The following is a 24,830-nucleotide window of genomic DNA, read 5'->3' as shown; positions in this document are numbered from 1 at the left end:
GCTTCATTTTTTTTTATAAAAATAAATAAAATAATAATAATAATAATCATGTGAGGACTGAGGAGAATCAAAAGGGATCAAATCGAATTTTGGGAGAAAACAAGAGCCCTATAAACAAAGCAATTTTGAATTGGAAAATTAAAAATCAAAGGGATATGGTTTGGGTGTAGAGGGTTCACATGGGGTGTTTGGCATTTTCCTCTTGATTGTCTGCATTTTATGAAAGAATCAACACAACATTTATTATTATCAGCCACACAAAGGATTCACCCAATGGCCCTTTTGAGGGAATTTGAGGCTGCACATCTCTCTTCTTCTCTCTTCGCATTGGAATCCCAACTCACTTTATCAGCCACCTCCATTGGATTTATATTATTACCCATTTCTCTAACTTTTCTAAGGACCCACCACCACTAATGTCATCTCATATCCTCTTCTTCTTCTATTTCCAAAGGGTGTTTGTCGTTTTCTTTAGTCTCGAGAATCGAAACAAGAAGATGCTTATTCGAAAAGATTCTAATATTTGACCTTTCGATTGAAAATATGTACCTTAACCAGTTGAGTTCTGTTCAAATTGGTATGAACATAAACGTAGACTTCGTTTAGCACTCCCTCGTAGTCTCCTGCTTGCATTACGATAAACTCAATTAGAGGAAAAAGGAATTTGTGATTGCTAGATGTATTAACTTGATGAAGAAGACTATGGCGCAGTTATATGGGGAAGGTGGTTTGAATAACAAAAGAATCATACAACTAAACAAACAAACAAACATGAAATCAATCATGATAAGCTTACTTTATTGTCCACCTACCAATAAGGCAAGCAGCCAGTGGAGCCATGCTGCTTTTTGGAGTTTCTGCTTCATAAAATGAATTCTCTGTAGTGCATTCAGAGAGACAGAGAGAGACAATGAGGTAATAAAAACCAAAGAACATCAGGCATTGATTACTGGAATTTGGTGAGTGTCTCTGTTTGGTGGCTACGAAACCTCCTAACAAGTGGAGAATAATCTGAACGTGTGTGTATGCACAAATATAATGTACACTTCTTACTTGAATTTGACAGGGTATCAGAAACTTGTTGAATGCTTGTTCAATTGCTACAACCCAAGAATAATCTTTGCCTGCAAATTTTAAACTAAACAGGCTATCCAATCAAATCAGCCCGGGAAACCCAGCTACTGCCGATCGGGGCAGGTAAAAACATTGACCCGCGAACCTGCCCAAAGTGGGGTGAAGTTTTTTTTTTTTTTGTTACCCCTTTTTTAAATAGAATTTTGATGTACCAGAACAGTATATTTAAAAGTCTCGAGGTAAGTCAATGTGCTAAGTGGTAGACGTCTATTCTTTCCCTTGAAGTTGGAGGTTAACCTCTACACCTCGGTGTTTGTTATTACATAAAAGATCAATAGGGACGTTGATCACTAAGAACAGTTTCTGCTAATGGTGGGTATACTACTAGAGTAGAGCATCAATAATCTAAGCATTGTTCCAAAAAAGAATTTCCCAATGAACCTTTTTCTTAAGGCATGTGGTTTAATCAGTGCCAAACTAATTGAAATGGGAAAGGAATGGCAAAACTTACTTTCCCTTAATATGCACTCCAAACAGTTTGAAGCCTGAGACTTCAAGATCATCTTTTAGTTCATCATCGACATGCTTAGGCGACACCGGTCCATTAACTTCTTCACGACTCAAATCTAGCTGCATTTCGCTGCTTGTGATTTCATTCTCAGTCAAGCTACCATAGTTGTTGCAGTTTTTAACATCCACCACACAGAATGTAGCGCTTGCCTTTGCTGCTTCACACAAGTAGAAAGCTATTGTGTCATTAGCTTTCAGTTGTTTTTCTTTCACAAACCGATTCCAACCTCGCGTAAAAACGTAGCTCTGGCTGCTTTTCCAGTAACAGTATCGAAACTTCCATTGTCTCATCATTTTGTCAAAAAATACGAGCTGCATATCACAATCATCATCAACACGTTTCACGTTATCTACCGTGCTAGCTGGTATGTGAGGGAAGTATTTAACAGCGTATTTCTTTGGGATGACCAATCTGTTTAACTTACCAACATCGCTCGGTGTTAGCTCCTTTTGAAAAAGTTGCTTAATAGATGTCCGTCCATTGTCATGTAGCTTTTCTGCAGAGGGACTAGCTGTTTGTGCGCTTACCAAACAATCACTCAAATACTCAGCAAATTTAGTTCTGTAAGAACCGTCTTTTAACATACTAAGCAAAGCTTCTGTAGTGTAAAGATTCTGAAAGTTAGGCTCTTCAATTGTGAATTTGGTCCAAGGAAAGTTTCTATGACAATCTCCACTCCTGATTCTGATAGCTGCACTATCATAAGCCATGGCTGCCTCGTCTTCCGACTTGAATGTTCCGAGCCAAATACGATGGTGATTAGCATAAATTTGAGCACCCCAGTGGCCATTCTGCTGAAGCACAACACCTTTGAATTTTGAGGTTAAACTCCTTCCTTGTCTACTACATCCACCGGCAGGGAATGGGCAAGTGATGCAATCTTCCCCAATTGCATTCGTCCTGGCTTTTAAAATTATACTTGACAACTCCTGTTTCATGGTGGTTCTGAGAAAAGACCAGCCAATAAGATGAAGGATCAGATTTTGTGAATTTTTACTCTTTTGCTACGCTAGTTACTGGTTAAACAATGTCATGACAATTCAGAATAACGTCATTCAAGGTGTTCATCAAAGTATAAGCCCCCACCAATTGATCAAACTAATTGATTAGTTACTACATCCCAGAGAAAAGATCAGATACAAGATCTCTCATTCCCCCTGAAGTTAAAGATTTTTCTTCATAAACACCATACATAGCCAATAGGAACAGATAAACACATCTTATTAAAGTATCCAGCCTCCACGATTTATCGGGGTAAGCAACGTTGCAACCCCATTGTTGGATTACAAAAAATAAAATAAAAGATCTATTAGCCCAACCAACCCATTAACACATACTCATGTGTTTTCATAATTTCAGACATCACAAAGCACCACATGAAAAGTTAGTAACTACACAAGAGTTCTTTTGGCTAGTAATTATTCTCCTCGGGTACCTAATCTAATCTATTCAAGTTTCAAACAAGAGATGAGCAGACAAAAGGATTTCTTGTTTCCTCTTTCCTCAGCAAGCACGAGGAGTATAAAATGAGAACCAGAATCCAAAACAGTGTTTTCACAAAGTTTCTCCAGTACCCTTGAATAGTTTTAAATCCAACAAACAAACTCCGTATGAGTAATATATCTTCACAAAAGAAATTTAGTATGGTTGTAGAGACAATAAATAATGCTACACAATGTATAGGTACCTTTGACATGACTATTTTTCTAGTAAATTAAAAGTGTTTATCTAATTTTCATAGTGCTTAGTACGGTGTAATAATGTATTGAATGTACGAAAGAATTTATTAGGTCATTATAGAAAAAGAGGGTTTTGTTTGAACTCTCAAAAGTCATCATAAATTCACTCCATTTCACATCAGTCTTCTATAGAGCAAAAGGGGAGCTTCATGATGACTAGCAAACAAGAGATAATGAAAGCTTGAAACAGAAAGAAAAAAAACAGGAGTAAAACCTCATTATGCAGGGAGCAAGGCAACTACAAGCGAAATAAAATTGATGAGCTTCACAAGTAGCATACCAAAAGACTAATAGTAAACGAATGGAAAACGCAACAGCTTGTCATCCTGGGTTTTAAGGTGGGTGAGGATTAAAAGCAGCTATCTTATCTTCAGTTTGTTAACGACGCCCTTCTTTTCTGTTTGGTCAGAAAAGTTTCTTTAGCAATCCTAACATTTTTTAGCCTTCTTAAAAGCTCTATCACGTCTCAAGATTAACAGGGGTAAAGTTCCAACATAGGCCTAAATCATGACCATGCAAGATTGAGTTTATGGGCTTCCCACGGTGAGTTGTGGAGTGAATCAACTTCCATATTTTAATCTAGAACTTCCCTTCGGTCCTAATGAGAGGTCAGTCTTTCTCGAATCCTATTATGGAAGAGGTTTACATACGTCAAGATACATGGAAAAGAGCCTTCTTCTCCAAGGGGGAGACTTAGTCTTATCCAACCTATCTTAAATGGATTTCTTAATTCCCCTTTTTGAGATACTGCAATTTTTTTGGCAAGCTTGTTTCATTGGCCTATTGCGGGGAATTTGACTGGAGAGGAATAGCATAATTTTTAAGGGGGTTTAGAGAACAGGGGTGAAGGTTTGGAAGAGTGCTAGGTTTAAAGCATCACTATGAGCTTGGTTTGATTCTCTTGTATTGAAGTCTATTTTTGTAGTTAGTGTTTAACTCCCTTTTTTGTGCGCTTATATTTTTGCATGTTCTTTCATTTTCATCAACAAAAACACTAACTACAAAAATAAACCAAAATCCATAAGAATGAGACTAGCAAGTAACTATGAAAAGACCCAATTAAAAAACACGTACAACCTAAAGTTAAATCTAACAAATTCCTAAAACTTATTCCCAAATCTCTCAGACCCACTAAATATCCAGTGTGCCTCTCATTCTAATACCCTAAAGAATGGAAATAATAAAATATAAAAAATCTAGCACAAAACTCTTCCTTTATTGTGAAAATTAGGATTCAGAAGCACATCTTCAATCATTGAGAAGCAACCTCTATGATGAACCAAAACAAGTGAAGTAGTTTCAGAAGAATCTAGTAGTCATCCTTTCTTATTCTTTTGAACAAATTCACTTCTTAAATCTGTAGTTTCGCGGTGTTTTGTTTTACTTGGCTACTTTTGTCTCGACTATCCTTTTTTGATATTAGTGTTGTATACTCTTCTTTTTTTATGGTCCGTCAATTTCAAAAAGAAAAATGGTCCCAAAAAACCCATACCTAGGAACATAACGAAAATTGAAGGGAAAAACGAAGTCAAATCTCACAAACAAGACTAGTTGCATCCAACTTTCTAGGATTACACCGAGGAATGCAAAAGTTTTTTTGTCGACGATTTGACCCCATTTGATAACCATTTAGTCTTTTAAAATTTAGTCTATAAAAGAGAAAACAATTCATAAAAAGGAAAATGCAACCATTTAACCATAGTGAATCAGATCTGAAATTAATATCGAAGTTCTTTTTTCAATCAGTTCTTAGGCTAGCTTGCACACACCTCAACTATTCATAAAGCACAATTGTTTAACAAACATTTGATTGTCAAGAAAACTTCTTAGATATTAAATCTTAGGGCTGCTAGCCACCATGACAGGAAAATATTCCTACTATGCCCTTTATTATTTATCAACTTTTATTGATCACTGGCCAACCTATGGTGATTGACATTAATACCTAAGTTGACACAATAAGTTTAATTTGTGTCCCCAAACTTACTTTGCTAATCGTTACGGAATTACTAATTATAATAAACGGTCAGGTAATTGGTCAAGTGAAGCCTTCAAGGATTTAAAGTCAAGGTAGACGATAATGAAGGTGGTAAATAGTATTTCTTTCACAGAGAATTTGGTTGACACGGATTGACTTGAAGAGAAGATGCAAGGAAAAAGGCAAGGACAAACAATGAACAAAGAACATGCCATTTCACAAAAATTACTCATCTCTCCAGGTCAATAAAAAGTATAATAAATAAACAATTCTAAGAATCAACATCACAGTATGATCTAATCTAATAAAACAAAGAAATTTCACCGTTCCCATCAGTAATGCAAAATATTTGCTGTGTGCTTACTATCACAATCAATAAGCAATATCAAGAGCAAGAGCAGTGTTCTAAAATGCGAGGAAACAATATGATGTCTAAAGGCATAAGACGTGTGTATATTGGTTGTGGACCATGGGCCCATGTGGTGCATTTAATTGGAGTGTTAGCATGTTTTTTAACTTAATTCGGTGGTGGGTCATCACCATAGGCCAATGCAGATATCGAATGAAATATAAAAATGCATAGACAACTGCAAAGGCATAGAAGTTCAATCAGTTGACTGACAAAAAAACAGAAAAAAGTGGAAGGTTAATGTACACTCCGTTGTGTTATTTTAATATAGAGCTGCTCTTTGATGGAAACACAGCAAGGAGGTGAGTTTTGTGAGTTTTATGGGTAAAGTGAACGAAAATGAGGATGAAACTATTAGATAAGATGATGACTCTATGGACGATCCTATTAGTGATAGTTCTAGTGATATAATGGATGAGCTTTAGATTATTATTAACAAAATCTCAGTGAACTATTGAGTTTTTTTTTTTTTTTTTCTTTATTATTATTAATTATTATGTTTGTACTTGTACTTTTAAGGAATAATGTAATGTTAAGAATGTATAAGGTTTTATGTTTTTTAATTTAAAAGGAGCCTTACACCTCACACCGCGTCAAGGCTTACGCCTTGCCTTTTCATGAGAAGATGCCGCGAGGCTGCCTACAGTCTTTTAAATCATATATCAAGAGGTCAAGCGTTCAAACATACACGATTATTAGTTCTACCAATTGAATCATGATGTCAAAATATACTCGGTGAGTACAAAAAAAAATAAAAAATAAAACAAAACAAAAATATTTTGTTAGTCAAACTTGAGCAATAGACCATCGTACCAAAGCAAGCTCACGAATAAGTACAATCATGTTTGTGTGGAACACCTAAGCAAGCACTTCTTGAATGCATAGAAAAGAATTAAGGCTGCACTAGTTGAATCAAATGACGTCAAAGACATAATAAGTACAATGTTTCCAATATTTGTGGAAAATTACTTGTCATTAAAAGTTAGACACCACAATTGCTATCTCCAGGTGGGAAAATGATAACACATTCATGCAAAAAGGTAACAAACAAGAGTAGCACTCTAAAGTCCAAAAGTTTCAGTACAACGGAAGTAAATGCTCTCAACACATCACTCTTATCCTTACAGAAAAAAATTCTGGATAACAAGAGAAATAAATGCCTGCCATATTCATCAAAAAGTACTCTGAGCAAGAAAAATCCTTAAAAAAAGAGTTGATGAAGTTGGATTATATTTCTGGTGTCATTTCATGTGCAACCTCAAGAGGTTAAATCTTATATTAACAAGAATTCTCAGGACCAGATCTTTTTAACTCTAGTGGCAAGCATCTCTACCTTGACAGCTTTCAGTCATGTACTGATAAAAAGAATGTGACGATGAACAGTTCAAAACTTTATATTTCGTCACATTTACTATTATTAACACGTTTACATCTAAAGTTTGCCTATTTTTGGAATAAAATGATTCGGTGCATTACTATGAAATAGTCAAAAGGATGCAAGGCAATGAGAATTTCTTTCATTCAGAGACAAGTTAGAACAAAAATAAAAAAAACTTCACATTTTAAACTCGTTTGTCCACATATAATGAATTAGTAGGTTGTCTCCTATTTGCATAAATTTCATCTCTACATAAGTTAACACTAGAACCTTACACTTCCATCGACTAGAGGTTTAACAAAGTTGATCTTCACATGGGAAACTTTACAATACTTTAAAGATGAAAAGGGCGGCCATGACAGCCTTAAATCTAATGAAAAAAACATTTGTAATCTCCTAATCTGCTAAACCACATTAGTATTGTCAACTAAAGAACTTTTTTCTTAAACCACTCAGAAACCAACTGATTTGGGAACTTCAGCATTTACATGTCAAAAAGAAACCCCAAAGCAAATGCCACAAAATTTCCCAAATCTAAAAACGAAAGGTACCATAATAAACTTTAGAAGCATCAAATAAAGAGCCAATTACTTTCACATGAACTAAAATAGCATCAAAGCTACATCCACTGGTAAAATTAACCCATATATAAGCCCATGTTCAAGAAAAATAATTTGTGGCTTCAATGGACAAGTAAAGAATAAGAATAACTGGGAAAGGAGAATCAAGTAACAAAACGAACAAAAATCACAAGAATGCAATTTTATTAAATCATATGAACTAAAACAAGAGGAATAAGAGAAAAATCAGAAAGGTTCTTACCTCTTACCCGGGCAGTGGGGGTGGTGGTGATGGTTAATCTGAAGACAAGAGAAAAATAAGCAGGCTGTTGCCTCCCAACGTCAAACAAGTGCTGAGAAAAAACAATATTCAAGCCCTAATTAGCTACCACTTAAATAAATAACCAAAGAGAAGAAGATGGTGACGATTTTGGAAAAGAGGACAGAAGAACGAAAATCCAGGAATATCTTATTATCGAATAAATCAGAGACCTGAATGAGGAAATTTTCCGGTTTGGAAGCTCCATATCTGGGACTCGAAAACATGAGGTCCTTCAGGCATCCAAAACGAGGGACTGTTGCCATATTCAGCACTCAAGCCGATTCAGTCTCACACCCTTCTCCAAGTAACAGCCCACAACGGAAAGAAATTTTTCGTTTTAGGAAAGTAAATACCAAAACAAAATCTGCAGAACTCTTCGTCAACAAGAAATAATGCTTACAAAAATATATCCCATGTTCCAATATTCTCAGGAACAAAAGAAATATTTGGTCAGATATGGAATAACCCAAATCTCAGGAAACCAAAATAAATGAAAATAAACAAAGAGTGGGCGATACCAAGGAAACCCCAAAACATGGCCGGGAGTTTTGGATTAGCTGGGTACAGTAATCGGATTTTTCCACTAAACAGCAACGATATTCAAAGGATTTTCCGTTAAATATGAATAGTAGTCGGTTTGTACCTCAAAAATTCAATAAATATATATATATATATATATATATATATATATATATATAAGCAGGAGAGGACCATCAAAAGTCGCGCTACCAAGTTTCCATGGAAATCAATGTCAAGAAAAGAAAAGAAAAGGGTATGGAGAATTGCAAGAACAATAATATTGCAATGGATGAAAACAACCTGACAAATTACGAGTGTGGATGCGAAATTGTAGACTGCAGTGGCACCGCTTGAAGCTTCGAAGAGGCCGCTTCAACTTCACCAGTGTCATTAGTCCATCAGAGGAGGAAAAAACAGGAGAGGAGAAGAGAGAGAAGAAGAGAGCAGAAGGGAAAATAATGGGGAAGCGAAGCTGACGGAAAGAGAAGTGAGCACGCACCCGCAAAGGTATGCCCTTCATACATTTGGCTGCAGCGTGTGCTCACTCTCTTCTGTCACTCTCCTGCCCTTTTGCTCCCTCTCTCCCTCCATCTCCTTCCATTTCCATCATCATTCATTCCTTCACCCAACAATTTCCCTTAACTCGTCAGATCTATGACCTCAAAACCCACCCATTTATGGAATCCATAAACCCACCAAAGAAACAACCATTTTATCCCTCCCCATGAAATTCTTTCCTTTTTCAGACATTTCATCGAACACCTTCTATGCATCCCTCCATACCCAAGTAAAAAAACAAATTCTTTCCATTCTGAACGGCAGCAAAAACCAACAATGAGAAAGAGAAATAGGGTTTTGCTATTACAATCCATAGATATATACCCATTTCACACGCCATCAAAAGTAAAACCAATTCTGACATCTTAACCACTTTTCTTTCTCTGTTCTGAAATACGCGTCTGGGATAGCACCCAATGAGAGTGTTAGACGAACACGACTCTCCACAATGGTATGATATTGTCCACTTTGAGCATAAGCTCTCATGGCTTTGCTTTGGGCTTCCCCAAAAGGCCTCATACCAATGGAGTTAGTATTCCTCACTTATAAACCCATGATCATTCCCTAAATTAGTCGATGTGGGACTTCCATCATCCAACAGAGAGAAGCCCTCCACCACCACCGTCGGTGAAGATAGAGAGAGAAAGGAAGAACGGCGCTAGGGACAGTATAATGAAAAATGTACAGAGCAAAAAATTTACGAGCGAACGGAGAAGGAAAGGACGAAAGGAAGAGGACGCGACAGTCCATCGAGTGGGACCGTCTTTCTCAGCTTGGGATTGGCTGTGATTAACGTGTATGTGGTCCACGTGGGCCACTCAGGGCCCGCCAATTCACTTCATGCCCTAAACTTAATGCTTTCCCGCTTTTATCCCACTTTTTAGTGGTTAAATTTCATTTATTTGTTTCTTAATTTTTTTTTTATTTGGTAAATTAATTTTATTAGTGAATATTGGCTTTCAACTACTAAACATATAATTATTCCAAGCAAAATTAGCTCATAAAATAATATATATTTTATTGGTATAGGTAGTAACATTAATTGTGTCCTTAAACTACATCTTACTCAAAGATGTCCCGTTACGATGCCATTTCTAAGACCTAATGCCAAGGATATTAGAATTCGAATTTGGCTTCTAAGAGTCTTATCATTCTCATACGATGTGCCCATTTAACTTTTATATTCCTATGATCGAGTCATAGAAAATGAACGTGCATTTTGTTGGAATAAACAGTAATTTTAATTTTTTCAACGTTTCTCGATCATCATATCCTCAAAATCATTCTCATTTATAAATGGTCTCGTATCATTTCCATATCTCAATTATAATAATTTTGAGTATGGGATAGACTGACATTTAAATTTGAAAAGACAACACCATGTCTAATCCTAATTAACTAGTTTAGAGTTAATGTGTCTCCCCAACTTAGCTTTCTTTGCCACTAAGTCACCATCATTAGTAATTCCTAAATAAGATACTCTTTTTCTAATTAGTGATTAATTCAGCGCTAATCTCACTCTAATCAATTAATTACAAAATTCTCTCATACTTTTCTATTTAAGCTTAAATTAAAAAAAAAAAAAAACATTAATCCAACTTTCAATTTTTTTTACTTGTCTAATAAATTTTAAAATATTAATAAATTTCATTCTTTATATAATTTTACTACGGTTATGACTCATAAATCTATTTATTATTATTATTATATATATTTTATTGAGAATGGTTGGGAGCGAGTCCCACATGGACTAATTTAAATAACGATTATGGGTTTATAAATATACATCACCATTGGTACGAGACCTTTTAGGAAGCTCAAAGCAAAACCATAAGAGCTTATACTCAAAGTGAACAATATTATATTATTGTGGAGAGTCGTGATTCCTAACATATTTAATCTCTTAATCACTAGAACTATAGATATAAATTTTTTTAATATATATATATTTGTTTATTCTATGATTTAAAACTAGTTTAATATTTAATTTTATAATTGAAATTGATTATGGTTATTAAAAAGTATGTTGGAGAAATATTTTAAATACGAAAAAAATTATTTTAATTTACATTCCTATATATATATATATATATATTTGAAAGGTGATTTGTTATGCATGAAAATTATAGGAAATACTTAAATGCTTATATTTTCCCGTAATTGTTTTTATATTATTTTTCCTGAAGGATTTAAATAATAAGATTCATGGACTCCAATTTGGTTGGGCCCAAATCTGAAGGCCCGAAGCTACTGATTGAAATTGGTTGGAACGACGAAAAACCCCGCCAACTGCGAAGGAACCCAAACAACGGAGGGCTCAGATGAAGTTCATAGCGACGTTCTAGCGGAATCTAGACAAGCTTGCTACAAGGTTCTCTCTCTCAATCACTTATTCTATAGGTTTCTGTTTGATAATAATGTTTGAGTGTTAATATGGCAATTTGATGCATCTGAACAAGCCTCGCGATAGTTTTTATGCTTGTGTGGAGAAGAAATCGGACAAAAAATCCACTGAAATAGCTTCTGTTGGCCTAATTTATCCTGCCGAGTGTAAAATTTTGAGGGCCGAATTTGTCAAGCTTTGCAGGTTTCTTGGGTGAATGTCATCGTCTGATCACTTGAGATTTCAGTAAGGCGTTGGTTCTTAGAATTTATGGTCTAGTAGGTTTTGATTTGGTAGGTGAAGCATTTTGATAGGAAGTTTTGTCAGAACAGTAGGGTTCAAAGACTCCTAGATGACGAAGATTCAAGGAGAGGTCCCTTGATGCTCCCGCAACCCAATACTTTTAAGCCTACTGATTAAACTAACATCATCCCCCGGCGGAACAACTTTGAGCAGTCAGAGTCTCATCATTATCGTTATCGTGTTTTTTGCTTCTTTTTTTATTCTGTATATAGATGATTGTGGCAATAGTATTAGTAATGATATCAATCTTCTTTCCAACTTACAAAGGCCTATTCCTTCCCTTTTATGCAAATAATTTTAAGGTAGGGTAGTTCTAACTTCTAATATGTGAGATCACACACTGGTTGGGGAGGAGAGCGAAATATTTTTCTTATAAGGGTGTAGAAACCTCTCACTAGAATACGCGTTTTAAAAATCTTGAGGGGAAGCCCGAAAGGGAAAGTCTAAAGAAGACGATATCTGCTAGTGGTGGGCTTGAGGTGTTACAGAAACATTCTTTACAAGGATGTGGAATTCTTTCCCTAGAAGACGAATTTTAAAAACCTTGAGGAGAAGTCCAAAAGGGAAAACTCAAAGAAGACAATGTCTGTTGGCAGTGGGCATGAGCGGTTACATAATGAGCACAACCTTGTGGGTATGATATCTAATTAAAGTTCACTTACTCTCACTGCTCCTTGTATGTCAGTCACGGTCCTGGTAGTTGATTCACACTATTTGGATGCTTCAATAGTTTGTAGAAATACTGCTTCGTTTGTCTTCCATATTGAATTCTTGACTGCATAACCTCTTTAGTATGGGAAGGTTAGCTCATAACGAATGTTCTTGCTTAGCTTATGATTTGAGAATTGCTTCAGTTCCCTGTATAGAAATGACCTTTCAATAACAATTTGAGTATGGAGAAATGTGAAGTGCATGGGGAATATGCATAAGGTCAATTTAGAAGGAAGTTGGTTTTAGCCTTTTGGAAAATATATTCAACTCAATTAAGTGATATCTCATAGACTTGGAATCCTGAGCATGGATCATCCATCCTCATGGACACATTAGCTGGTTTTGCTTTTAGATGATTGGCATTTGACATGCGACTCTAGAAGCCTTTTCAGCCATAAATCGCTCCTTAAGACCCTTTGAAATATTCTCCAATCCTCGATCAAAGAGGAATCCATGCTTGTTTCCTTACCAATTCTTTACTAAGATTTTCACTTTTCTTAAAGAAACATTTAAAAATTTAACCATATTCCGAAAACAAAAATAAAATTTCTGAAACTATTTATTACATTCCTCTCACCCTCACTGCTGTGTTTGTGTAAAACTGGTGAAGAAATCCAAAATCATGTCATAATTGCTTACCTCCTATGGCCAAGGCCAAGCATTTTTTTCCCTGAAAATTTCATTCTATCGATGAAACTGATTGTCATCCCAAAAAAAAAGGGGGTCGTAAGTACTGAAACTCTATATTTGTTCTTCAGTAACCTTGTGAGAATTACAGCATCTGAATTTTGATTATCAATGCAGTGATCCCCAGAATACTGTCTTGCCACAATTTTCAAAATACTCCATTGCGTAAGATATTGCTTCTAGGAAAGACTTATTATCAATGCCGTGATCCCCAGAATGCTTCTTTTAGTACTGATTGGCTGTGTTGGGAGTATGACTGCCGATTGAAATAGGTTTTTCGGATGTGGTAAGAGCCCTTGTTAAGGAACGCCGTTTGATTAAGGAGTTTCACTCTTTTATCCTTGTGGAAAAATTAGGATAATACTTCATGATAAAATGCATTTAGGATTAGAAATCTTTCCTTTAGAAAGGAGTTCAGGGAAGTTATGACATGTACCTTAGATACCATAATATGATCGAGATCATTTAATAGGCTAGTCTAAAACTCGACGCCCTTGAGAAATTCTAGGATTATTTACATTCAATACCCTGATCAGATTTTTAACCTATGAATCTCGAAGAGATCCATCAAGTCGACTAACAAATATATCCATTCTATCGATGATTGATCTTTCATTTTTCTGCTTCATTGACCTTTTGTGGCTATGGGCTGATCTTTCATTTTGAAAAAAATTTAGTCTTTCAATCTGCCTTCCCAGACAGGTTGCTGGAAGTTTTGTTGTGGACAAATTTTAGGGGCAAGGCAAAGATTCTTTGGTTCGAGCTTTCCGAAATATTGTAAAGAAATAGACTCTTTTCATCCCGGCCTGCTGTTCTCTGAAGCGACCCTTTGGGCAATTTGGAAAGAGTCCCTTAGAGAGTCATTGAGAATGGTTCAAGTTTGGAAGATTCTTTTGTTTATACTATACACAACACTTGGGTTCTTGATGGAGTTCATGTCACAAAGAATTTTGGTGTACCTACAGACTTTCTATGGTTATTAGAAATTAGAATGCCCCGTTTTATGTTAATCTCTCTTCCGTTATGTCTATATAATATATATCTATATCTCATTGTATCTCTGTATTTGTTGGGTTATTGACAATATCAGAGAGAAAACTCCATTGCAGACTGTCATAGATGGCAGAGGCTTATAAAATTCTAGAATATGACGGGAAAGAAGTTAGTTCGAGTTGAAATTCGTTCCACCTGACCTACTAAAAGAAAATTATCTTTTCCATTTTCCTCCCCAACTCAACGAAGGTTCTCATTCCAATTTGACCATCGAACACGAATTCCCTAGCAAGTAATTCAACCAAAGCTCTTAGCTGATTAAAACATTTACGATGTAAGATCCCACGTCTGTTGAGAGAAGAACGAAACATTATTTATAAGGGTGTAGAAACCTCTCCGTTTAAATCATAGGAATGAACTTAAGTCGTTAAGACAAGATCTGCTAGCAATGGACTTGAACTGTTGCATATTAGGTTAAATTACAAGTCAGGTACTCGAACATTTAGAATTGTGTTTATTTGATCTCTACACTCTAAAAAGTGTCTAATAAGTCTCCGAATTTTAAGATCTCACACGTATATCAAATCATAGGAATAAACTTTCACTTTTAAACTATAGTGACTAAATTCTAACTTTGAATCCATCAGATTTCGATTTTTCCATGGACACGCATCTATGAAGACTTCTTTTCATCAATCATGTGGAAATAATACTTAAAAAAATAATAGAAATAATGAATGAAACGATGAAAATGAGTCTGAAATTAACCCCACCATTGAATAAAAATTCTTCCGTATTTGACTTTAAGAGTAGTGGACTACATGTCGGTCGTCATGGGCCCATTAGTCGCTTCCCACTCCTTTTCAAGGGTGTTCAATAAATACGACCAAACATTAAAAATGAAAAAAAGAAAAAACACCAAAAAACAAAGGAGAAATCAAAGTCAAAATTGAAGATATTATTTGTTAATTCATCCAACCCCTAATTTCTTATTGGCCCTTTCTTCACTTCATGCTTTGTTTGAGATAAACATTGGATATTCTCATTTATTTCTTCTAGAAAGAGTCCGACAGCAAACTACTCCATTTCAATTCCCCATATTTTTTCTGCTCATTTGATGCTTTTCTAACCCTAAAGTTTGCCTTTCTCTTATGCTTTAGAATAATCCCCTTTTTCATCCATCTCATATACTCCATGATTCATGTTGGAATTAAAGGATTGAAATTATACTATATTTGAATTAGATTAAGCTTTGTGTATGCTTGTAATAATGAGTTATTAATTTTCAATCTTGATTTTCACATTAGGATCGTAGGTAGTTCCTACTCTCATCTAATGAGAACAACTAACTTTGTTTTCTTCGAATTTATTCTCTCATATACTTGAATGAAAACGCGTCAATGTAAAGTAAATTTACAGGTAGAGAAGGGTACGAGTAAGACAAAAAATTTCCTACCATTTGCTTTTGTAGGGAGTAGGGACATCATTTCATCCATTATAAGATTAATTTCATCAACATTTTATTGACTCATAATGTATATGTTATTTTATCTGTTGCTATATATATATATATATATATATTTGAAGGGTGAAGACCTTTATCTTTTAGAAAAGGAAAGTCAGAAGCGTAAGGAACATAAACACTTGATACCATAATGGTTAGTGAAAGATTACCTACCACTTTCAAATTCTATTGCCTAACCAACCCTTAAATATTTAGCTTATTTAGATTTAGGGTTTAGGGTTTATCTTGTTTTTTTATTTTTATTTTAAATAATAAGAAAATAACTTCTGAACCCATCTAATCTTGACTTAATTATTATTTATTAAACTTAAACCCAATAATTAACAAACACACTAATCCATCCCTTTTTAGAAGAAGAACAAAAAGGAAGACATGATTTGTAAATAATTATCTCTAATTAATTACTCATTACTGAATTAGAACACAAACCCATTGAGTCAAGTTGTAGAATAATAACAAGAAGAACATAATTTAGTTGGTTAAGCTAAGCAAATTAAGCAATTACCATAAAATTGCTTTAATTAAACCCATAAACCAAAAAAAAAAAACAAAAAGAAAAAAAAAAAAAAAAAGGTTGCTTGGGATGTGGTGCAAAGGAGAAGCTTTTGATGTCAGAGGGAGGTGCTTTTGCCTTCGCTTTTTTTTTTTTTTTTTTTTTTTTTTTTTTTTTTTTAGGGCCTTCTTTAGGTTAGGGTTTAGGGTTTACAGGCCAAACAAAGTCCACGACAATACGGCGCCGTATTAAAAGACTGCCTTATTTTCGTAGACTTCTACAATCGTTGACTTCTTTTTCTTCTTTTTCTCAAAAGTCAATCCTCCACGCGCCGTCCTCCTCACGGCTTCGATACGGAGGCGGCATCCTTAACGGAGCCGTTCCCCATGCTCGTCGACTGCACCGTCAGCACAGACATGCTTGGCGACGTCGGCCCTTCTCCATTCGTCCCCATCACCGGATGCTGACCACCGCCGTTCATCATTGGATTCCTAGTGTGACACGTGGATGTCGAAATCGCCGTCGCCAGAGAGATCGGCATAAGACACAACCCTTTCCCCTGCAGATACTGCATCGCCGATCCCATATCCTTCTCCATCAGCTTCGCCACTTGCTGCTCCGTCACCGTCATGCTATCATTCGACGACGCCGTTTGGTTTCCACCACCCACGCCATTGTTCGAATTCCGACCACCACCTTGGGCCCCACTCCCTTGCATACACTCACCACCTCCCTGAAACGACAGCGTTTTCACTAATTACCAAATTATGAATATTATTATTATTATTCTCATTTAAACAAAAACGACAACCAAACCAAAAGCTGCTAAAAAGGCTTCGCACGCGTGCCCTTTTCCTTTTGTCGTCTTCTGTTAAAGGAATTCTGAGCCGCCTCATCAACTTAGCTTAATCCCCAAATTTCCTCCTTTTTCTTAATTAAAAAAACCCATTAATCTTCAATAATATTTTTTAATTTACAAAACTAACCTCAGATGACACGTCAGCAACGAGAGGAGCCACAGCTGCTGCACCTCCCAACCTGCTCATGCTCAGAACCTACACCAAATAAAATAATAAAAATTAAATTAATAATCCCATTCAGGGAATCTTTTTTTAAAAAATTAATTAAATATTTAATAATTACAATTAATAAATAATTAAATAAATTAAGATATAGAATTAGGGCCATACCTTGACTTGGAGCTGGAGGAATTTAACGTAGTCGATGATCTCATCCAGCATTGAAGCCTTATCTGTCTGAAATTCCAAACCCTTTTCAGATTCATTACAATTAATTTAATTTAATTTTCCAATTAATTAGCTCTTAATCCCCTTTTTCCTCTTCCTTATTTATTAATATTCCCATTTAGTACCAATAAATATTCCAATTTCCAGGTCTGGTTATTTCCGAAGTACATTATTAATATTTTAAATAAACAGGCGTTGCTATTATTTACATGCTCGTCATTTTTTTAAAGTAACTGCCATGTTATACTTACGACACGTGTTCCTGAAATTCCGTGAGATTAGTTTTTCACCGGAAGATTAATGACTATAATACCCTGACAAGTTGGTTAAATTACGGAGCAGGTGCAAAACTGACCGGCGGTTACAGTCTTGCAGAGAGCTCGAGCTCTCCAATGGCGGACTCCATTTTTTTCTTTTTTAATAAATGAATTAAATAAATAAAAGAAGATGAAAGGACGAAACTGACCTTGTTTGCGTTGGGAACGAGTTCTTGCAGTGCTTTCATTCTCTCTGCAATTCTCTCTCTTCGAAGCTATACGAACCAGACAAAATTTACATTATCAAATTCCCAGAAATCTTAATCGAAACCCTAATTTTGTTTCTGTTTGGTTCCCGAGAAAACGGAAGAAAATCGAACGGAAAATTTTAGTTACCCTTTCGGCGATACTGTGTGGGTCTGTGGCTTGGCCTCTGCGAGCTCTGACCTTCTGCTTCGGCTGAGATGGAGAAACTCCGACGGATCCGCCGGCCGGAGTTTGACTCATCCCGTTCCCTGGAGCTCCGAAGCTATGCGATTGAATGGAACCTCCCTGAGAAAATAAAAACCCCAAAAATCAGAATAAAAAAATTGAAGTCCACGGCGAGGAATTGACAGATCCATGACGGAACGAACCGAGTTCGGTGTGCGGAAGCAGGATCCCTCCACGACGTCGTTTTGGGAGCGGTCTAAGTCGGCATTTCCGAGGGAGAGAGGCATAGGTGGGAGACCGTGGTCGGCGACGCCATTTCCAGCGGAGACGGAGATTCCTCTGTTCAAGAGAAGCTGTTGCTGGAGCATGACGGCGGCCTTGGCAGCCGGAGATGTAGCAGTGATGTGGCTCTGGTGGTGGTCGTCGGAGATATCTCTTGACGGCTTATTGATGGGGTTAAGGTCCCAAGGGGATTTAGGGTTTGAAGGGTTGAGGTCGGGCCAGGAACAGGAGGGGATTGTGTTGAGCATTTGCTCGAGGAAGTCGTCGTGGGAGGCGGCAGCGGCTGGGTCAAAATGGTGGAGCTGAGACGCCGGGATCTGCGGCGGTGGGGGATTCAAATGGTGGGTGGCGTCGGCGTGGAGGTCCTGGAGAGAGATTTGGGAGTGGTTTAAGAGAGAGTTGAAGGTTTGCATTTCTCTGCTACAGGGCTGCATAGTCGCCGGCGGTGAGGGTTTGGAGGGTGGAGATGGGCGGAGAGAGAGGAAGCAGGCGGCGGAGAGAATGGAATATTGGATTTGGTTTGAAAAATGCTTTTTATCTTCTTCTTCTTCGTTTCTCTGTGTATTTGGTTGAGAGTTTGTTTTTTGTGTGTTTCGTTATTAAATAGCAAAAGGTGGAGCTTCCCTCTGTCACACCACCTTTTGTTTTTCACCCTAATTTCTATTTTTTTTTTTTTTTAAATAATACATATATATATATATATATATATATACACACACGGAAGGTTGGAGAAGAGTACGAAACGTCACAACATACAATATCAGTTAACAGCGGATGTGGCTATTACAAATGGTATCAGAGCCAGACACCGAGATAAAATTATACATGTAGCTTCACTGATGTAACTAACTAATAATCTTAATTTTATTTATTTTGGTGTAAATTATCAGTCAAACACATGAACTAAGTTGGACAGTTCTTTCCATTGGTGTTATCAAACCACGGTAGCAATTTAAAAGAATTGGAAGCTCGAAACGATGGACTGAAGGAACTAATCCGTTTAATACGACCATGTAGAGGGATTTTTTTCTACAAGCATACTACTCTCGGGTCAGGTCACAATGACCCTCTTTGTGAGGAGGTACCCTTCTTACTCGGTGCACCTTACGTGTCGTTGATAACATAAATATTATATATGTGCGTGTATGGCTTCTTTATTTAAAAATAATAATAATAATAATAATAACTAATTTTTAGGTTTAAAACGAAAATATTCAAAAATAAAAAATAAATACAGACGTGTTTGTTAGGTGAGACGGCCTTTTTTTAACAATAAAATCTATAAAAATTCTCTTGCTATTTCAGAATTCAATGGAAAATAAATAATAATAACTCCACGCGCCAATACTCGCGTGGTCTCTACCTGCAGCGATAACAAGCGGTCGAGTTTCACCAGCCGTTTAAAATATATTCCGGTTTTTCCTCCAGGTAGACCGGATAAACCACGTCACCCTTAAAAACCGCAAAATGCCACGTGGAGGATCGTTATTGCTTATGATTAACAATGTTATTTGAGGAGATTAGTCATAATTACAACTGTACCAACACAATGATTGTTTTCGTTTTAGTTTTCATTTATTTATTTCCCACTTAAATTTGCAAGAAAAAGCCACGTGGAAGTCAAACAAAGCGAGTACACTTCTTACCTGCGAGTAGACATTGGAAATTCAAATTAACTCCCCCCATGATCCAAGGCTGTAATTCAGTCACCACGACCACAATTCTATTTTCCCCCCTTAATTTTGGCTAAATATTCGATGTGTTAGTTGAAAAAATAAACCTTTTTTAATTATAATTAAATAAATTAATTAATTATATAAAGAAAATAAATATTAGATTAAGAAATATTCGGGAAGATTTGGGATCACGAAGGCAGCTTCCAATTGGCAGTCCCATTTAAAAAAAAAATGCATTCCAAAGAGAATAATTTTAATTTTGTAAATACTTAATTTATTTTAATTTAAAAATTATATATTCCAAAAGCTTATAATATATATATATATATATATAAATATAAATTAAGATACATTGTCTTAATCTATTTATTCTAATGTTTCTCGTTCGTTGAATTAAAGAATACGTGTATATTTTATAGGGGACGAGAAAATTATTTATTTTATTTTTAAAATTTAAATTGCACCGATTAAAAAGTATTAAATATTTTTTTATGAGTGATATTAAAATTGATTTTGTTTGTTATTGGTAATGGATATAATGTTATTTAATTTATTATAAGATTTAAAAATAAATAATTTTGTGGGATTTAATGTTGTCGTTGTCATGTTGTTTAAGAAATTGAGTCACTTAGGAACCAAATTCATGACTTGAAGTAACGTGTTGGTCTGTAACTAAGATGGGTTACAAACATAATATTCTCATAATATGGGGTGGAAAACAAAAAAAAAAAAAAAATTTTGGGATTTGAAATTGATTTTTGAAAAATCTGTTTATTTCCACTTGTCATCCATTCATTGGCCAGTATTTTCTTTACATCTAAAATATCCATTTTATAAATTATTGAAATTTGAGGATTAAAAATTTAAAATAAAATTATGAAAACCAAATATGACTTAACCAAAATGATACTCTAACGGCTCAAACTCATCACTGGCAGACATTGTCTTCTTTTTTTTTTTTTTTCTTGCTCGAACACGTCTTTTAAAGTTACACAGCGAAACCAGTGCTTATCTAGATACTGTCCTCTTTGAGTTTTCCTTTCACGTTTTCTCTCAAAGTTTTTGAGTTTTCCCTTTCAGGCTTTCTCTCAAAGTTTTTGAGCTTTCCCTTATGGGTTTCCCCGTTACGCGTCGGCTAGGGAAAGGTTTCAACACTCTTATAAAAGGTGTTTCGTTCTCCTCCCGAACCAATTTGAGATATCGATCAAATAAAAATGACCAAATAACCTTACAAATTCAGACTATCAAACTCAAACCATAAAGATTAGGTTGGGTTATATTTTTTTGGATTTGGGTTTGGTTGAATTTTTGTAAAACCAAAAACTTTGTTCGATTTACACATTGACATTTTTCGGTCCGGTCTCTAGTTTTAAATAACCCAACAACCTAACATAATCCAATTCGAAAACAAAGAGTTAGTTTGCGAACTCTATTCAAATTGTTCAGGTCATCCACCCAACCAATTCGAAGTTTCAGCTAATCCAAAAGACTTTTCCAATTCAACCCATATACACCCCTATAAAAAAAAACCACATATATTAATAAAAAAACTACTACCATTTGTTAAATTCAAATATTTCTCTCGAGTCTTGATTTATTTAGTTAGGTACAAATATTAGTTAGAAGTTCTAAAATACACGACTCCCGAATTTAGGTTTATAAATTAAAGTGTAACACATTAAAGTAAACATGAATAGATAGGATATATTAAGAAGCAATATATTCTATCTTATCCAAATATATAACCAATTCCAATATTACAAGGCTTTCCTCAAAATATTCCACACAACCATATAATATATGGTGGAAGATTTATATAATTAACCTCATTTGAAAACTAATTTTATATATATATATATATATATATATATATATATATATATATATATTCACTTAAATCTTTCACAATCAAATTGTTTGAAAAAAGTCAACGGAACAGCTGTCAAAGATGTGAGCATAAATAAGTAAAGTAAGAGCCCCTAAAAACAAGAAATAATCCAAATGGGGACCAAATTGCAAATTTGAGATTAATTGAATATTCTGCCTAAAATTTTAAAGAGTCAACTCTAGGTTGCTTTAATTAGTATAAATCCAATGTTTTGTCATTAGCTCCTTTTAACACCATCATGCATGAATATGATTGGAGAATTTATTTTATGTATTTTTTTAACCATATCATTATTAATAATAATAAATTAGAATTATTAAACTAAATTTAATGTGTTTTCTACGAAGCTTCCCAATAGCTATTTATTTGGAAAAAATAACGGATGGTATTAATTATGTTATAATTTAAATTATTATTTGTTAAACAGTAAAATAAATAGAGTATAAGTATATATCTACGGTGTATGTATATATATATATATATATATATATATATATACATTATTTATTTATTTATTTATACGAAAAATATTTAAATAACATTCGAAAATTAAATATAACGTGGTTTAAATTGCTAGACATTATTGTATTTTTTTCACGGTTAATAAAATGGGATCGTTTTCTCCGACTTTAATATGTATTAATATATATATATATATATATATATATATATATATATATATATATTTATTGGCAGTTTGTTTTCTCTTTTTTTTTTTTTTTATTGACAAAAAATGTATTTTTCAAAAAGAAAAGAGGGAAATCATAAAGACTAAAGGAATCCTGCAATCAAGTAACATTGGGTCTAGAAAGGAAGATGCCCATGAAGATGGGCCTGGGCCTGAAACTGGCCCATGAATGAAAGTTGAAAGAAAATGGGCCTGGGCCTTAAGCTGGCCCATGAATGAAAGTTGAAACGGGAGCCCAGCCCAAAAGTAAATAGATACCCATGATGGCTCAAGCCCAAACAAAATAGGCAGCCGCACAAGTGATGTAGTATTTAAAGGGGAATTAATAAGAATGTTGGCGCACATAATAAAGAACGTATAAATAGGATTGGCCGCAGTTTTAAGAGAGGAATCAAATGGTTTCCAGATTGGGGTAGGAAGAGAGAAACATTTGTGGTTCGAGTTGCATAATCGTCGTTGTTCTGTTTGTGATCGAAACCCTAGGTAAGGAATTTCCTTAAGAATCATCGTTGTTTCTCAATCGTGATTGCGTAACCCTAGCTTCGGAATATCTTGTTATCGTTTTCGATTCTTGAAACCCTAACTAATGCATCAGATGAAGCAACACTGTTTTCAGTTCTTCGTTTGCTCTCCCGAGCTACAAATTCAATCCGAAATCGTAAACCTAGCACGAAATTCGGTCCAAACCCTTGAAGAACTGAAGTCTTTTCTTGTTCCCGAAACGATTGTGTCGTCTTTCTACTTCACCCTGAATGGGAAACCTCTCCTTGATTCCACCACGATTCCCAGTTCTCTGATTCCCCCTCTGTCTACGTTAATTTTGAGAACCAGGGTCCTTGGGGGCGGTGGCGATGGCGGGGCAACAGGGGCTGAATCTCGTGACTGCTACCTTAATATGTACGCAGAAAAGAAGCCCGACAAGGTTGATCCTAACGAGCAGAGGCTGTCCAAGTGGTTGAATTGCGCTCTTTCTAACGAGCCTTTGAGGGAACCTTGTGTGATCGATTGGCTTGGGAATATTTTCAATAAGGAGTCGCTTGTGCAGGCTTTGCTAGAGAAGAAGCTGCCAAAGGGATTTGGGCATATCAAGGGTCTGAAGGATATGATCAAGATTAATCTTTCGGTGATTCCCGGTACAGAATCGAGTCGCAATGCAATTTCAGGATCGCGGTTCCAATGCCCGATTACTGGCCTTGAGTTCAATGGCAAGTATAAGTTTTTTGCTCTGAGAACTTGTGGACATGTGCTGAGTGCAAAGGCCTTGAAGGAGGTTAAATCCTCTTCCTGCCTTGTTTGTCATGCTGAGTTTTCGGACAGAGACAAGTTTGTGATCAATGGGAGTGAGGAGGAGGTAGCAGAAATGAGGGAGAGGATGGAGGAAGAGAAATCGAAATCGAAACCAAAGGAGAAGAAGACGAAGAAAGTGAGGAATGTGGAAGTGGGTATGGATGGCGATGCAACTGTGGAATTGGCAGCATCGTGTTTGTCTGGTAAAAAGCACGGTATTGAAGTTAAGGCTTTGGAGAAGGTTTCTGCTAAGCCCGACAGGCATAATAAGCGGCCAGAGGGTGGAGTTCAGGTAAAGGTTGCAGCTAGTAATGGTGCTGTAAAGCGTTTCAAAGCAGCAGACATGGCCCCTGCCAATGCTACCAAAGAAGTCTATGCTTCGATATTCACCTCATCTAAGAAGTCAGATTTTAAGGAAACGTATAGTTGTAGATCTCTTCCACTCGGTCGAAACTGATTGGTGTTAAGAACTGCTTAGATCGGTTTGTGGTAATTCTCCTACTATTATTTGTATTCAAACCTTCATTTTTTATGTCCTTTTTGACTTATTGATTCATGGCTCTCATAATTCCTAATTCATGTAAGATATCAGTTTACAGTCATCAACCGCTGTTACTCTGTTAAGCTGTTCTACATTTTTTAGATCAGTTAATATTGTTGAAAGTTTTGTGTTGATCAATTCATGAGCCTCTAGTAGCACAACATTTGAGGTATTGAAAGTGAATATCCCCTGATGGAGTGCCTAATTTGCATATTTTGACTGTAGATCTAAGATCATTTTGAGTGATTTTTTTGTTAGTTTCATAAAGCAAATATTATCCGTTTTTGTCCGTTACATATCGCCGTCAACTTCACGATTTTAAAACGCGT

At 35.6% G+C, this 24,830-nt stretch overlaps 3 protein-coding genes, 1 long non-coding RNA gene and 1 pseudogene across 8 annotated transcripts; 3 read left to right on the top strand and 2 right to left on the bottom strand.

Moving 5' to 3' along the window:
- Nucleotides 1-111: 111 nt before the first annotated feature.
- On the bottom strand, nucleotides 112-9,686 carry LOC111780352 (AP2/ERF and B3 domain-containing transcription factor At1g50680). Of its 5 annotated transcripts, XM_087119472.1 has the most exons (7): nucleotides 8,851-9,686; nucleotides 8,202-8,326; nucleotides 7,972-8,062; nucleotides 1,586-2,590; nucleotides 1,054-1,219; nucleotides 797-878; nucleotides 112-623 (listed from the first exon to the last, which is right to left on the bottom strand). In XM_087119472.1, exons 4-5 carry the CDS (start codon nucleotides 2,581-2,583, stop codon nucleotides 1,156-1,158), a joined length of 1,062 nt encoding a protein of 353 aa, XP_086975598.1. In that variant the 5' UTR covers nucleotides 2,584-2,590; nucleotides 7,972-8,062; nucleotides 8,202-8,326; nucleotides 8,851-9,686; the 3' UTR covers nucleotides 112-623; nucleotides 797-878; nucleotides 1,054-1,155. The 5 variants fall into 5 exon arrangements, with proteins under 5 accessions (XP_086975598.1, XP_086975596.1, XP_086975599.1 ...); XM_087119470.1 differs by having other exon boundaries at nucleotides 813-878; nucleotides 8,202-9,686; XM_087119473.1 differs by lacking the exon at nucleotides 1,054-1,219 and having other exon boundaries at nucleotides 8,202-9,685.
- A 1,656-nt stretch (nucleotides 9,687-11,342) lies between these two features.
- LOC147787355 (uncharacterized) lies at nucleotides 11,343-14,202 on the top strand. The gene is made up of 2 exons (XR_015413603.1): nucleotides 11,343-11,479; nucleotides 13,891-14,202. It is a non-coding gene; the product is annotated as an uncharacterized LOC147787355 (long non-coding RNA).
- Nucleotides 11,476-13,063, top strand: LOC147787356 (uncharacterized; annotated as a pseudogene).
- Nucleotides 14,203-16,122: 1,920 nt separating the features above from the next.
- LOC111780590 (bHLH transcription factor RHL1) lies at nucleotides 16,123-18,944 on the bottom strand. Its single transcript, XM_023661025.2, has 6 exons — nucleotides 18,343-18,944; nucleotides 18,104-18,259; nucleotides 17,917-17,982; nucleotides 17,394-17,459; nucleotides 17,190-17,258; nucleotides 16,123-16,936 (listed from the first exon to the last, which is right to left on the bottom strand). Exons 1-6 carry the CDS (start codon nucleotides 18,853-18,855, stop codon nucleotides 16,544-16,546), a joined length of 1,263 nt encoding a protein of 420 aa, XP_023516793.2. The 5' UTR covers nucleotides 18,856-18,944; the 3' UTR covers nucleotides 16,123-16,543.
- Nucleotides 18,945-23,020: 4,076 nt separating this feature from the next.
- On the top strand, nucleotides 23,021-24,562 carry LOC111780635 (uncharacterized). Its single transcript, XM_023661094.2, has one exon. It carries the CDS (start codon nucleotides 23,260-23,262, stop codon nucleotides 24,415-24,417), a length of 1,158 nt encoding a protein of 385 aa, XP_023516862.2. The 5' UTR covers nucleotides 23,021-23,259; the 3' UTR covers nucleotides 24,418-24,562.
- Nucleotides 24,563-24,830: the final 268 nt, after the last annotated feature.

Source organism: Cucurbita pepo, chromosome 18 (genome assembly GCF_057944985.1).
Source record: "Cucurbita pepo subsp. pepo isolate OVF chromosome 18, ASM5794498v1, whole genome shotgun sequence".
Taxonomy (NCBI): Eukaryota; Viridiplantae; Streptophyta; class Magnoliopsida; order Cucurbitales; family Cucurbitaceae; genus Cucurbita; species Cucurbita pepo.
This window is presented reverse-complemented; position numbering and strand designations above follow the sequence as displayed.